The following is a 15,078-nucleotide window of genomic DNA, read 5'->3' on the forward strand; positions in this document are numbered from 1 at the left end:
ATAATAATGAAATATCAATAATAACGAAAATGTGTGGCCATTGAAATGTTATGTCAGTGAAGTAATTAATGTAAGGTAAACCTGTTGCATGTGATTACAGAGTAAAGATGCTTTGATGTAATTGATATTATAATACTTGATGAAAAAATATTCAGAACATGTAACGCTGCTGTTTCATATGTTAAGCATGTTGTTAGATGTATGTTGCCGGGTTATGTGGCAGTCAGTGTGTTCAGTTCATTATGAAACAAAATGAAAATCATTTTATGAAAATTTCAAATAATAATAATAATGTGTTGCAGAGTAAAATTATATAAAAAAATTAATGTAATTTAATTTGTAGTGCTAAAATTGTATTTTAATAATTTAGAAATGTATTTGATGCAATGTGTGGGAATGTCATTTATTTAAAGTAATGCGCTGTTTTATATTTTCAGAAGAAATTTCCGTAATTCAGTATTCTTCAGTAACAATGCTGGATCACAATCACATTATTTTCCAACAAATACTGAAAGCCAAAGAACACCTACTGCTCCGTGCACTACAGAAGCATTGCCCACATATGACACAGTTTTGTCATTAAAAGTAAGACTTGAATATTTTTATTATGCGAAATGTCTCAAAGTTTGTTGACTAAAGTTTCCAGCCCATTTTCAGATTTTTCTTACATATGCTGCCCCAGAAGAAAAGGAAGAAAACTCAAGATAAATTAATATTTAAAGTTTAGTTTGAACAATGCATTGCATAAAATGACTATAAATATATTTCTACAGTTTAAAATATTAAAAAATGAATTTAAAATTTTTAGATAAAAATTTAGCAAATCAATAAGAATAATTTGTCTTCCACTTCATGTCAAGTCCATTAACTTGAGATTATTTTACCCCCAATTAGTTTGTTAATCTGCATAAAGGAGGCATTACATATTCAGAGTAGTCAAACTTAGCTTGACTAGTTTTTCTATGTCGCTGAATAAGTACTGCCCCTTTTAGACAGAGTTGCAAACTAATTTTGGGTAAAATAATCTCAAGGTAACAGACTTGACATGAAGTGGAAGTTAAATTATTTGTCTATTAATTCAGTAAAGAAAAAAAAAACTTCTGTAATTAATTTTTATCATGAATATAGCACACTAATAGTTCATATTTAAAAAAAATAATTAGGTTACAAAACAAGGAGTGAATAACACGAAACTTTAAAGAAACATGCATTTTTGTCTACGAACACACATTTTTTATATATAATTATATATAAATTTCTTATATATATATTTTGGAATTGTAGAAATACATTTATAGTCATCCTTATGAAATATGTTCCTCAATAAACTTTAAATATAATTTATCTTGAATTTTCTTCCTTTTCTTCTGCGACAGTATATGTAAGTAAAATTTGCAAATGGGCCTTCTCGTATCCAAAGTTGCTATATATTATTTATTATTATAATTTATTTTAGTAATTATAACTGAGATTTTTAAATTGTTATCCTCCTTAGCATGGTAACTACATGCAGTGTTGCTACAAATTTTTTAACTGGTAACACGTGGTATTGGAGATTACAATGAATGTTCTGTGATGTATGCTAATTTGACCTCTAAGAGCAGTACAGATTTAGTCTGTGTGGTATCCATGAGTAATGGACTCAAACTCAGTTCTTTGTTTTATTATGTACATTTGTTTTGATGAGAATCTTGAAACCATATTCCTAATTTTCCATTGTTTAAATCTCTTATTTCTTCTTTTAATTGATTCTCAGTTAATTTAGAGTCTTATTTTTCAGTTAATTTGTTCATATCTGTTGTCAGATGCTTCCACACTTGATTTGCTATAACATTGTTGAAGTAATTCTTTTGAGTTGGTAGTTGTTTTCGGAATTCATTGTTTCGTGCTCTACTTTAATTGTTAATGCTTTTTAATTGATTTTCTCTCCTGTTATTTAAATTTATTTCATTTCTTAAGATTCTAATTATTAATAAATCCTACATTTTTGTATTCTTAAATTTGCTTGTGTTGATATTTAGGAACCTGTTAAGTCTGTAACTTCAGCAAGCCCTAAAATCCGTGTATTTTATTTTTCATCATAATGGTGTACTGAGGTGCTTACAACATGAAACAATAGACCTATCCAATATTAGAAATAAAAGAAACAATTAATTTTTAGTTTCAGTTACTTGTTTAATCAGTCTGGGTAAAATGACTATATAAATGTTGTGCATTTCATCCGGTGTAAATGTAAAATCCCAGGTAATGAATCTGATGTCATTTCTTTCTTGCAAATTTCACTCAAATTGTCAGTGGAGCCTATGGATGCATAGCAAGCAACAAATACTGAAAGGTTCTATTCAAGTTGACATATGCTGTTCACTTTTGTATTTCTGTTCACATTTTTATCTGCCCAGACAATATAATGATAAGAGGAGCCTACTGGCATACCGAAGGGACTAGGTTTGACGGCCATGGTTGTAACTGACTGTCCCTTCATAGGAGGCCACCTATTAGGTGCCTCAATAAAATGGCCAGCACTTCTGGCCTTAGGAATGACAAGTGCTGAATAGGTAAGTGCCATCCATTGGATTAAAAAAGCTTTTTATGTGCATTCTTTATGCTATTCTGAGATAGGATTTGTTAAGAATTTTGCTGATGCCGTAAAGTACTGTGTTTCATTAAATTAGTTTTAGCTGCCTCCAGATCATATATATACAGCTTGGTAATAACTGTTGCTTTGTCTGTTTTCATTCTTTCATGTTTCCTTATAATTCAACTTTAGTTAATGCAGCAGTTATGATCTGACTTTGTGAACCTGTTCACAGATGATCAAAATATTAAAGCAACCAATCAAACGCATAAAAAAACATTAGTGACTTGGGGTTGGAAACTTAAGTGCAAGTATGCTCATGCTTAGCGATTGCTGGTTCACAACTTTTATGTAAGCTGAATAAATTACTTTCTGTGATGAATTATATTCATAGCTACTTTTTTAGGATGTATGCATTTTATGATATATTAGTAAAGTAGCACACAGAAATGATAATAGCAGAAAATTCACAAAATTGCACAGACGTAAATTTTAGTAGCACAGATTAGCCAGAAATTGTACATTTGTGAAAAATTGCACATTCTGGCAAAGCTGACTGCATGTACATTTTCTGTCTGTATATTTCTTAATCCCCTTTTATTTTGTATAGCTTTTATTTTATACATGTCAGACAAAAACAGATAGTAAAATTAAAATAAAAATTTACATGGTATAGTTTGAGAAGAATAGGTAAATTGCATGTGCTATTAAGTATGCATCCTTTTAATATATAGGCGAAACCAACATGATATTTTGTAGACCAAGGTAATAAATGAAAATAATATGAATAAAGATTAACATTTTTAATGAAAGCTATAATCCTTTTAATGTATAGGCTAAACCAATGGTTGGCAAACTCATTAATCAATAGAGTCAATTATCAACAGTACTACAATTGAAATCTCTTTTGAGAGCCACATTTTTTTAATTAAATTATATAGGTAGGTATATGGTTATTCACATAATTAGGGTACTCTGGCACTGGCTTTTACTAAGAACATCCTCAATCTGATCAAGGTATGTTCTCTGAGATTGAACCTGTTCCGACTCTCCCAGCCACATTTATTTTGTATACTCATTTCGTGTATCTTCTCTTGTTCATCCTCTCTGTATGTCCAAACCATCTTAACATACCTTTCTCAATTCTCAACACTTCTTTTTTTCACTCCACAACACTCCCTGAAATTAATTTAGTACTTCATTTTTTTAAGTCTTTGTCAAATTATGTAGGTATGTCAGATAAAACTTGATATTACACTAAACAATGGTACTCTTTATTGATAAAATTGTAAGCTATTCAGAAACATAAATCATGTTATCGACAAACAGTAATGCAAACAATGGCTTTGCATTTCCGTGGAAAGTTTTTTAATTCAAGTTCACATGTTGTTTTTAATTTTAAGCATGATTCCAAGTTCTCTTTAATAAAATGACTTCTCAGTTTAGTCTTGATAAGGTTCATGCTTGAAAATGATTGCTCAGATGAACATGTAGACCCAAATAAGGAAAGAACAATAAACATTAGTTTTTTTTTTTTTTTTTTTTTTTTTTTCCAGCTGATTATGAGTTGGGAATACTATTCCATGTATTAAAAATCAAAATATCTTCCCTTCCCAGGTCCCATTTGTGCTGTGAACTAAGCTTACATTTGATTTTCTTCAGTTTTTATATATCGATGCTAAAATGTTCAAATTTCCAGTTCCATAATTCTTTGTTTTTTAAATCCAACAATTAGATTTCAAAGTTGCCAGTGTCAGTATTAATGGGAGTAAAATGTAATTCTGCTATAATTGTATTAAGAGGTTTTTAACAAAGGCTTACGTCGCTTTGTTGTTTCTGAATTCCTGAAACTTTCTAAGAAAAGCTTCCCCCATGTTTAAAACTGTTGTTTTGAAGTAGCAAATGTCAATATCAGAATTATTTTCTTGGCGATGTTTCAACAGGCTTGAAAAGTGAATCAAAGTTTCTCTTTTAAAATCTTGAGAAAAAGAGAGAATTTTTTTTCAAATTAAACAAAATAACTTGTTCTAGCATTGATGAGTTTCCTTTCCTGTGTAGCTTTTGACTGATTTAAATGACACATAACGTCTACCATAAAATAAAGTTTTTGGATCCACTGATGGTTTGTTAGTTCTGGATAATAAACACCCATTTCAAGGAGAAATGCTATAATTTGTGTTAAAATTGATGCAGAATTTTGCAAAACGTTTCCTAAAAATTCTTTAAACTGGTGATGATAGTGCTTCAGCTATCATGCAGTTGAAAATATTAATCGCCAATTCCATAACTTTGAAAATTTCTTCTGGAAATGTCTGCTCACAAAGTGCTTCATGATGAATGATACGATGGTAAGTAATGGCCCATTTATCAATCACAAGATGCCCCTTTATCAATATATCAGTGAAAATCTTACAAGGATCACTACAATGGCAAATTTAACCTGATACACCAAATAATGTAAAAATGAAATTTTGTGTCGAATTATTTGGGTTTTTAGACATTTCCAATTTGAAGTTTTTGCATATTATATGCAACCCAAACATCATCTATGTATTTTATGTTGCCTAAATTCAGTTACCAGGAAAATGTGTGATTCAGATACTGGAAAAAACTTCAGATTTGAAAGGCCTAAGAAGCTAAAAATCGTAATACTTTTAAACGAAACTTTATTTTTATGTTATTTGGTTTCTCGTTCAAGTTAAAATTGGCATATAATGAGTACAATGTAAATGCCGAAATCTATACAAATAAAATATCCTTGGAGTAACATTGGTGGATATGTTTTCAGCTGTTTTCATGCTTCTGTAAATTTGACGGACTTTTGGTTGTATTTTCAAGATTTTCATACTTTTACGTGCTATTTTGTAGAAGAGCCATCTTCAAAGAGTCACAGTTGGCTCGTGAGCCACGGTTTGCCGACCACTGGGCTAAACCAACATTATGTGATATTTTGTACTATTTAGGTAATAAATGAAAATAATCTGAATAAAGATTAACATTTTAAATAAAATTATCAGGATAATTTTGTTGTTCTTAGGTCTGGATAAAAATTCAAGTGGTAGTGTTGGCAGTACTTCAACTAGAAATTTTTAGATGTTTCAAAAATATGTATTTTCCTTGTTATAACAAATCTTTGATTTGTCTCAAATAAGCCTGCATTGCAAGTAATATTCAAAAATCTGTTAATGCATCTGTTGAACTGTTATTAATTTTTCAAAGAATTTTGATTGATAAAGTACTAGTTATTTTCACCATAATGGTTGTTGGTCACTGTCATATATCTTTCAGTTCCCTATGGATTTCCAGCTTACGTTAAATAGTGGGAATTGTTACCACTTTTGAAAATATACATTAATGGAGTGGATATTAGAATGCATTCTGTAAAATGCAAGATGAAGTGACAGATAGTCATATGACTATTTTAAAAAATTCTTTGAGAACTGAGTAATTCTTGAAATGTTCTGATTTCAAACAAATGTATTAAAAAGAAAAATTGTTATTTGAAACTTGAAGCTCATTAACGATCTGAGTACCCAGCCTGGATCCTATGATGAAGAGCTGTATGTATTGAACATTTATTATATGGGTGTCTAAACTATGACTTCTTGAGGGCCACATTGCAAAAGAAAAAAATTTGCAGGTCCACACATACAATATTTTTTTAAAAATTGAAATAAAAATTAGTTCTATGTTGTTTTATTAAAATAAACTAACTTCTTTTTATCAGGATTTTTAAAAATTTGAATTGGATATATATAGGTACATATTTACTATTAATATATAAAAGTTTCGGTGCATTTAGTTTGGATTTCATAAAGATGAAAAAAATTCAAATTAATGAGATGGATGATTTTGCTTTTGTTGAACAAGCAAATTGATATCAGATTCAATAGACAAGGTTACAATTCTTAATGCATTTTCAAGATGTTTGTCACTGATCTTTGCCCTATTTTTGTTTTTTGTATGCTTCATTTTTGAAAATAATTGTTCACAAATACAGGTACTGACTGCCAAAAGCTGAAGATGTTAATAAAGGATGGTTGTGAAAATTAGGATATTTATCATGGGGTTTATAAAACTCCAGTTAAGAAACATTTTTCAAATTTTTCTTTCAGTTGAATGTCGCTTTGCAGTTCACTGCATTCCATTTGAAGGTAATTTACTTATTTCCAGAGAAAATGAGGTTGGAAAATATATTTATTCGAAAATCTTGAAATCTACTTTCAATCTCTTGAATTAAATCAAAAAATTAATGCAGCATATTTTACATATTTTGTGCAATTCACAGGTTTATGTGCAGCCAAAGTACTGAAATGTGTCAATTACTTTTATTTGATTTTGCCAAAATTTTAACTTTCTTTCAAATGCTGTTATTATTTGGAACATATTAATAAGTTGATTTTTTTTCCTTGAAGTCTCAAATTTAAATCATTCACATGTTCTGTTAAGTCTACTAAAAAGCTAAATCTAAAATCCAATCTTCAAATTCAGTCACAGGTCTCCCTTTTGTTTCCATAAATATTTTTATTTCAATTCTTAAATCTTAAAATCTTTTAAGCATTTCCCACTTACTGAGCTGTCTCACTTCTGTATAATAAATAACATTTGCAAATTCGGTACCCATTACCTTAAGAAAATCTTGAAATTGTCTATGATTAAGTCCTTTTGCTCTTATAAAGTTAATGGTTTTTATAACACTTTTCATTTTTTAAATTTTCAACATAAATTGCTCTGACGTACAATACAATGATATGCCATTAACATCATATTACTGGCAGTGATGGCATCATTATTAACCATTTGAACAAGTCCCCCATTTTTACCAACCATAGCAGAGGCTCCATCAGTTATGATAGTTAATAAATTTTTCATAGATAAGGAAAACCTTTTCATTGTCGTTTTTAATACATTGAATAAATCTACAGACTTGGTTGTGTTCTTTAACGACACTAAAGCAACCGTTTCTTCCATGATATTGTAATGTTCATCAATTCCTCTGGCAGATTGCCAGTTGTGCCGTATCAGAAGCGTCAGTGCTTTTGTCCATGCCTAGCGAATAAAATTTAAAATTGATGCATTTGCTAAGATTTTTCAACTAAATTCCCCAACTCTTCAATTCTTGTGGCTATAGTTAGGTGTGGATAAACTGATTTTAGAAAAATCTTTTTTCAGGGCAAATTATGTTTTCTACGCTTTCCTTTTATAAATTCGCCATCAATAAAGGTTTTTAATTTTTTGCTATTAAATTTGCTGTGAGATAACTTTTGCAATGTTATTATTTTAAGTAGCTGTCTTTTTTTTTATTATTATTATTTTCTTCAGATGATAGCCCTTTTTTTAGTTCTCTTATTTTATCTTTACGACAAATGCCAAGTTATATCATATTTTGTGGCATGCTTTTGACTCTAATGTCATTTCAAGCTGTAGTCTTTAAAACTGCACCAAGTCCCTACTAATAAAGCAAAAGAGACCTTTTTTTAGTTCTCTTATTTTATCTTTACGACAAATGCCAAGTTATACATCATATTTTGTGGCATGCTTTTGACTCTAATGTCATTTCAAGCTGTAGTCTTTAAAACTGCACCAAGTCCCTACTAATAAAGCAAAGTGCTTTACTACTCTCCAGAATAAAGTATTTCTCCTTCCACTTTTCATTAAAAACTCTTTTTTCATCTTGCCATCTAAAAAAATTATATATCTAAATTTTATAAGCAAATATCCATAATGAATATGAATTATTCACCCCTTTTTAAGAATTTGGCACAAGAATTAAGAACTTAAAATACAATATACTGCTTACAAATATTGTAACTCATCAAAAATGTGTATACATATTTAATTTTTTTTTTTTAAGTTTAATGATCGCAAAACGACATTGACAATTAACAGTTGATTCTTTTTAGAATTGTAAAATTGAGTGGATATACTGACTACCAATAAGTATTTGGACACCTGTGATAGAAAAGAAAACCTAACTTTATTCAAAATCAATAGTTGGTAGAGCCTCCACAAGAGGTAATTACAGCATGGACCCTCCGGGGCATACTTTCCACAAGTCTTTGTATGACAGCTAGTGGTATTTTCTACTCGGCTTGAAGAAGACAGAAGTTCCTTCACCGATTTCGCACGGGTAGTGCACCCCTGAATTCGGCGATGCAACTCATCCCAGAGGTTCTCGATAGGGTTCAGGTCTGGACTCCGGGCAGGCCAGTCCATTCGATGAACTCCATTGGCACCATACCAAGCCTTGGTTAATGTCGAAACATGACTACTGGCATTGTCATCCTGAAAGTAACAGGGGTCCAACCCCTAAAACTGCCACAACGTAGGAAGCACATTGTCATCCAAAATAGTGCAGTAGGCATCGGAGTTGAGCTTACCATGAATGGGGACCAAGGGTCCCAGCCCATACCAGGAGAAACACCCCCAGACCATTATTCCACCTCCGCCGAACTTGACTGTTGGCACAATGCATTCTGGCAGGAGATGTTCTCGAGGTAGACGCCAGACCCAGACCCTGCCCTCCGAACGGTAAAGGGTGAACCTTGATTCGTCACTCCAAAGAACCCGTTTCCACTGATCTACGGTCCAATTTCGATGTGCTTTGCACCACATTAACCGAGCAGCGAGGTTGGATTTTGTGATCAAAGGCTTATGGGCAGCAGCATGACCATGAAAACCAAGCAGATGTGCTTCCTTATGGATGGTATTCATTGAAACAATACTCCCGGATGCCTGCTGAAACTCCTTGCAGATGAGGGCCATCGATTGGGTGCGGTTCTTCAGAATTTCTCTAGACAGCACTCGTCGGTCTCTATCTCCCAGTTTCGTTGGTCTGCCAACTCGGGGCACATTCTGACAATCACCGCTCACCTTCCACTCCTTAATCACATAGGCCATTGTCGATTTTGGGTACTTCAGATCGCTAGATATGTCCCTTAAAGATCGGCCACATTTGTGATACCCGATAATTATAGCAGATATCGTCATTTGCATAGGTGTCCAAATACTTATTGGTAGTCAGTGTACACACATAAATTAAAACGTAAATTCTCATGTGTGGTAAAATATACCAGATGGAATGGTTTTAGCATGTATTTAAATATTTTACGAGTTGTAAATTACAAAAGTATAAATTGAACTACATGCTAACTAATTTATATAGCTAATAATATTACTTGTACTAATTATTATTACTTATAAACCTGAAATTCTGGTCCCGCAAATGACAAAGACAGTTCCCGCCAAGAATGAAAGAAGCAGTAGTACCCCCTTACAATGATATAAACCTGTAGTGCCATCTAGGTGCAAAACGAGACGAGAAGTATGAATATTATAATATTCTTAGCCTACAGGGAGAAAAAATGGGCTCCATATTGAAAATAAGTGAAATAAATTTACGCATGTTATTTTTCACGTGACCGGTATTACGAGACGGATTTCGCATATGTGAAGGGTTTTAATACATCTTGACATACTGAGATGTTTTTATTTTTAAATAAATATCAGTAAATCGATTATATATAAATCAAACATTTATTTTTTTTAATAAAAATGTGTAAATTTAATTACTTTCATAATTTGCATTTGGGCCACACTTTAAGACACCCATGATTTATTAGTAAGGTTTCTGTTCTAGCTTTTATTTTCATAACCAACCTTTCATTAGGATTAAGAAAAAAGGGAACAACAGATTTTAAATAACAGTGAGAGAGCAAGAAGAAATGTACTGTGTCTGGATATAAACTGTCAAACCAATTCTAGAGTTAACTGTTTTGTATATTAAATTAGCATTTTCTTATTACTGTATTTTATGTATATGTGTATATACTTCATATTACTATATTTATGTGTGTGTGTATATATATATATATATGTCTGTGTGTGTGTGTGTGTGTGTAAACATTATTATCCCTTTTTTAATAGATATCAGAGGATTCTGATCCCCCTCCTTCTTATGAAGAAGTTATTGGTAAAGAGCTTGTGTTGAAGACAGAACCATGATACCAATTTTTATATATTTTTTTATATATACAAATATAATGCATATGACAGCAACTGCCTTGACTTTTTAAAAGACCTGAAATGCCATAAAAATACAGGTTTTTAATAAAGTAATGGGACCATGTTATTTAATTACCAAGAAATCAACATTTATCATTAAATTTGCCAAAACAGAAATTATTAGTGTTTATTTCAACTTGGAAATAGTTAGTTTTAACGGTGTCTGATTTAAGAAATGTTGTCCAAGCAAGACGGCAGACTATAAATTTAACTATTAAGAATCATGATAAAAAGTAGTAAAACGTCTTCCAGAAAAAGTATCAGAATCACTCGCAACATGCATTCTAATGAAATCTGAGTAATATCATCAAATCTGATACTAACTTTTATATATTTGTAATTTATTTATGACATGGTTGTAATAATATCTGATAGCAACTTATTAAAATTGTGAATCTGAAGAATATTTCTTTGTTCTGTGAAGCAAAATAGATATGCTACTGTTATGCTCATTGGTATAAGTGCCAAATTTGTAGCAGTTGTCATTTGTAATTTGAAATGTTTATTAGATTGTAAAATACAATCTATATAAGCCTTTGGGCTCATAATTTGAAAATAAATCTTATATGACATATGAATGTTATGCGTAAGCTGCGTAACTTTTCACCTTCGCAAAAGTTCGTTTTCAGTATTTCTCTAATGAAAGCTTTAAATTTAATTGTAGGATTTTAGAAAATTGTCTTTATGAAGAAAAGTCTTATTATTCTTACTCTGAAAAAGTACGATAGCGTAGAAGAGCTTAAAGAAACAAATATTATAATGTCCAAGTGAAATAGAAGTTATTTTATCTCATTTGACTTCTACTTTATATAGTAGTGTTTTGAAATTATTAAATGGTAAAATTTATCTGGGATGTGTACATAACAGTGGGATACAGTTTGATTACCTTAAATTACTTCAATATAGCTGTAAAAAATATAGCAATTTTACTGTACTTCCAACTATTTTTCTCTCCCATATATTTGATATGAATTCTATAGAATGTACTTGTATATTTTAGTCTTTTTTTTAACATGTATTTTAGAATTGTTAAACATATATACTTCTGAAAAATATATTTTTTTTAATGTGCAGCATATATACTTGTATATGACTTTATTGAAAGCAGGTTGTAAATTTATATATACAAGAAGTATAGATAAATGAACTTAAGTAATTTTGAGCTGGAATAACTATCAGAAATTGCATATCCTATGCAGTAGATAAAATATTTTTATTGTTTTAATTAATTATTTCTGTATTTTACATTATATGAAGGAAAGTATCATTTTTTGGTGCAATTCAGATGAAATGTGTGGCTAGTCATCTATTGAGTATATGTCCGCAGTGAAGACATTTTATTCATACTTGTTAGTTTACTTTGAAGTATATGCTGATTTGTGTATTTTTGTATAAAAGTATTATTCTGATTTTGTAATTAGTACTCCCTCTCCATTAATATATGAATGATTTTGTAACATCATTAGAAAGTTTATAAACCTGGTTATAATTAGGGAATACTTTCTATTTGTATGTCTGAATATTATGAAATTTGTCAGTCTATGCTCAGACTGCATAATGTAGTATCCTTTCACTGCTTTCTCATAGGTGGGTGCATTATGTGAAGAGGGCTGTGATGTGAATTCCGCTGGGGAAAAAATAGTTTATTGTAGAGCTGTGTAAACTGTTGTAGTAGAATAACTCTCCCCTCCCTTTTTTGCTCCCAGGGTAAAGAAGTTTGATGAGAACTTAAAAAATATACCATTATAACCAGGTGAAGTGTTATTTTTTACTATGTTTGCTATTTTATCTAAGGTTACTTTTACTGATGTACAGAAGAAAATGCTGCATTTCAGGCATTTTCAAAAGAAATTCTTTAAGCTAGGAAAAGAGAAAAATATTTCAGTATGTATTGAAATTTTAAAAATTAATTACAGAAACTTATTTTTAAAAGCATAGAATTCTAGCATAATATTGAGAAGTATAATTAAAAATTACAGTTCCAAATTCTTGTTACTTGCAGATAATGTAAATGACTTTCAAGTAACAAGAATTCCTGCTCATTGAAGCCTTTCTTTTTTGGACTAAAATGTTCTGAAGTTAGCTAAGTTACATTCAGATTAGGAATATTAGCTATTATTATTAATATACTTTCCTTTATATTATAATGATGCCCAAGATTCAAGAATTATAACAATTTGTTTTTTGAAATATGAACTGCTATATTTTAAATTTTATATGCAAATGAATCCTATTGTAGTGCACAATGTCCTACATTGCTGTCATTTGAGCCACTCTATTTTTATATTTATATATGCCATTTAATCGTATTGTAGTGGATAAACATATTATATTGTATATTGTGCATTTAAAATTAAATTTAGCTAATGATATTGACAGTTTTTGGTATTATACTAATGATTTTTATACGGGTTTTGCAGTATAGTATGCTTCAGAACCAACTTTTTTTATATGTATCTATTGTCAAGATAAATATGAATTACCTTTAATTGAAATTTCTTTATATGCTGTTAAAATCTAATAATCCAAGGGGGGAAAAGGCATTTATTATGTACATAGTATTTATGTATTTGTGGAATTGTTCCTACTACGAGTGTCTGTATTTTCCCATTGATTTGTTATATAGTTCTTTTGCAAACCATTAAGAATAATCCTTATAAATGTAGCATATCAGTTCACAAAAATAATAATAATAATAATAATAATAATAATAAATAAAGTGAAGGGTTTCTGTCAAAAACTCCAAAAATCAATTAGGCAATGGAGTGAAATCTCAACCATTCTTTCTCAGAAGTGATTGAAGAGACACTAAAAATATTTTGTAGTTTAAAACAGTTATTTTTATAACTAATGCATTTAAAAGCAGAATGCTGTTCCCTTACCCCAGGAAAAATTATAAAATTCTGGAGACTTATGAAAACGGAATCTTTAAATGGATTTATTTGTACATTGCTCTTCAGATCCATCCCTGTTTAGGTGTGCCATGTTTTTATGTATCATCTTGTAGATAATACAGTACTGTTTTTGTTTTTGTATACTGTGTATGAGAACCAATAAATTTTATTACTTTATTAAATAGTGTTTTCTGAAAATGAAATTCTTAACAATTTTATGTGCTTCTTAAGTACTAAAGAACTCTTATCATATTGTTGATAATTGTTCCACTCAGCTATGTGCGAACTGACTGACTGAAAGAATTTGTGAAAATTCTTCATCAGTTTTATTTTTTAATGGATGAAAGGTATTGTTTGAATATTTTGCTTCCTGTGTGTGTCAACTGCACCTTTAAAAAATGCTGCAAATTTATTATTAGATGGTGCAGAATTGTGCTCTTATTCAAGTACTTAAAGGGTAGGTTTACCAATCTTGGACTTCAGATTGGTTTTGAACAAAGTTCTTGATGCTGCCTTCTATTCAGAAAGAGTGATATATCCCTATAGTGAGGGTTCTTAACCAGGAGAGAATTGACCTGTAGGGGATGGAGTTATATAGTTTCATGAGGGAATGAGGTCAGACTTGTATGCTGTTAAGTATTGAGTTTTAGATTACAAATATAAAACTGTTTGGTATTGGTGTACATTTTCTACAATTTCTGTTCTTTAATTTATAAAACACGTTAAAAATAATCTAAAGCTATAGTAGATAATATAAAAAAATATAATTAAATATGAAGTTTATCTCCATAGTAAAACTTTGCCAAAATTTGGCATCATTTTAAAAAACTTCAAAGCAGTGCTCAATTGCCAAATATAGTTGCATTTACTTATTTTTAACCATCATTTTACAGCGCTACTTTTTCTAATGTTGGACCTTTCCAAATGAAATCCAAATGAAAAACTAATGTGTGTAATTACTGCCTTTGACTAGAGGTTGCTGTAATTTACATTATTCAAATTTATGTGAAAATGTCACAGCTTTATCAAAAATGTTTCTTTACTGTTTCGTCGAATTTTCAGTTTGAAGGAAAATCATCGAATTGCTCACATTTTGTTTTGCAAGTGTCTACTAGTTACTTTTATTACATTTAGATGAAAGTAAACTGTTGTGACAGATGTAAGTTGTTTTGCTGTTGGAACTTAGTCTGGTATTTCTATTCAATCCAGTATATCTTACTATCTTAAAATAAATTTTTGATAATATTTTTACTAACCTTGTTTGCATGATACATTTAATATGTAATAAAGTTAAGCTTAAAGTAGCATGCCAACGATTATTGGAGAAATTAAACAATAAGAATCCATGTAATGTTTGTAAATTTTCCAGGACTAGTTTTGATGGTTTAAATGCAGAACTAGCTTCTAATTTAGTACAAAGATCAGTTTTTGCACTTAGGCAGCTGAAAATGATAGTTTTGTATTTAAACCATTGAAACTAGTCCTGCTAAATTTACAAACAGTAAGTTGATTCTCGTTTAACTTCTCCAATAATGTAATGAAGTA

The 15,078-nt window shown here is 30.3% G+C and overlaps 1 protein-coding gene across 2 annotated transcripts in view; it reads left to right on the plus strand.

Moving 5' to 3' along the window:
• Positions 1–15,078, plus strand: part of LOC118190725 (uncharacterized) — an 84,043-nt gene that overhangs the window by 32,657 nt on the left and 36,308 nt on the right. The window contains exons 5-6 of one of the 2 annotated variants that reach the window (XM_035361485.2): positions 438–585; positions 10,502–13,715. In XM_035361485.2, coding sequence (XP_035217376.2) covers positions 438–585; positions 10,502–10,579 — 226 coding nt within the window. In that variant the 3' untranslated portion in view covers positions 10,580–13,715. Of the gene's footprint in view, positions 1–437; positions 586–10,501; positions 13,716–15,078 lie in introns of those variants that run through there. The other variant, XM_085809033.1, reaches the window with a different exon arrangement.

This window comes from Stegodyphus dumicola, chromosome X2 (genome assembly GCF_044657685.1).
Source record: "Stegodyphus dumicola isolate Sdum_Otavi_A_Nest chromosome X2, ASM4465768v1".
Taxonomy (NCBI): domain Eukaryota; kingdom Metazoa; phylum Arthropoda; class Arachnida; order Araneae; family Eresidae; genus Stegodyphus; species Stegodyphus dumicola.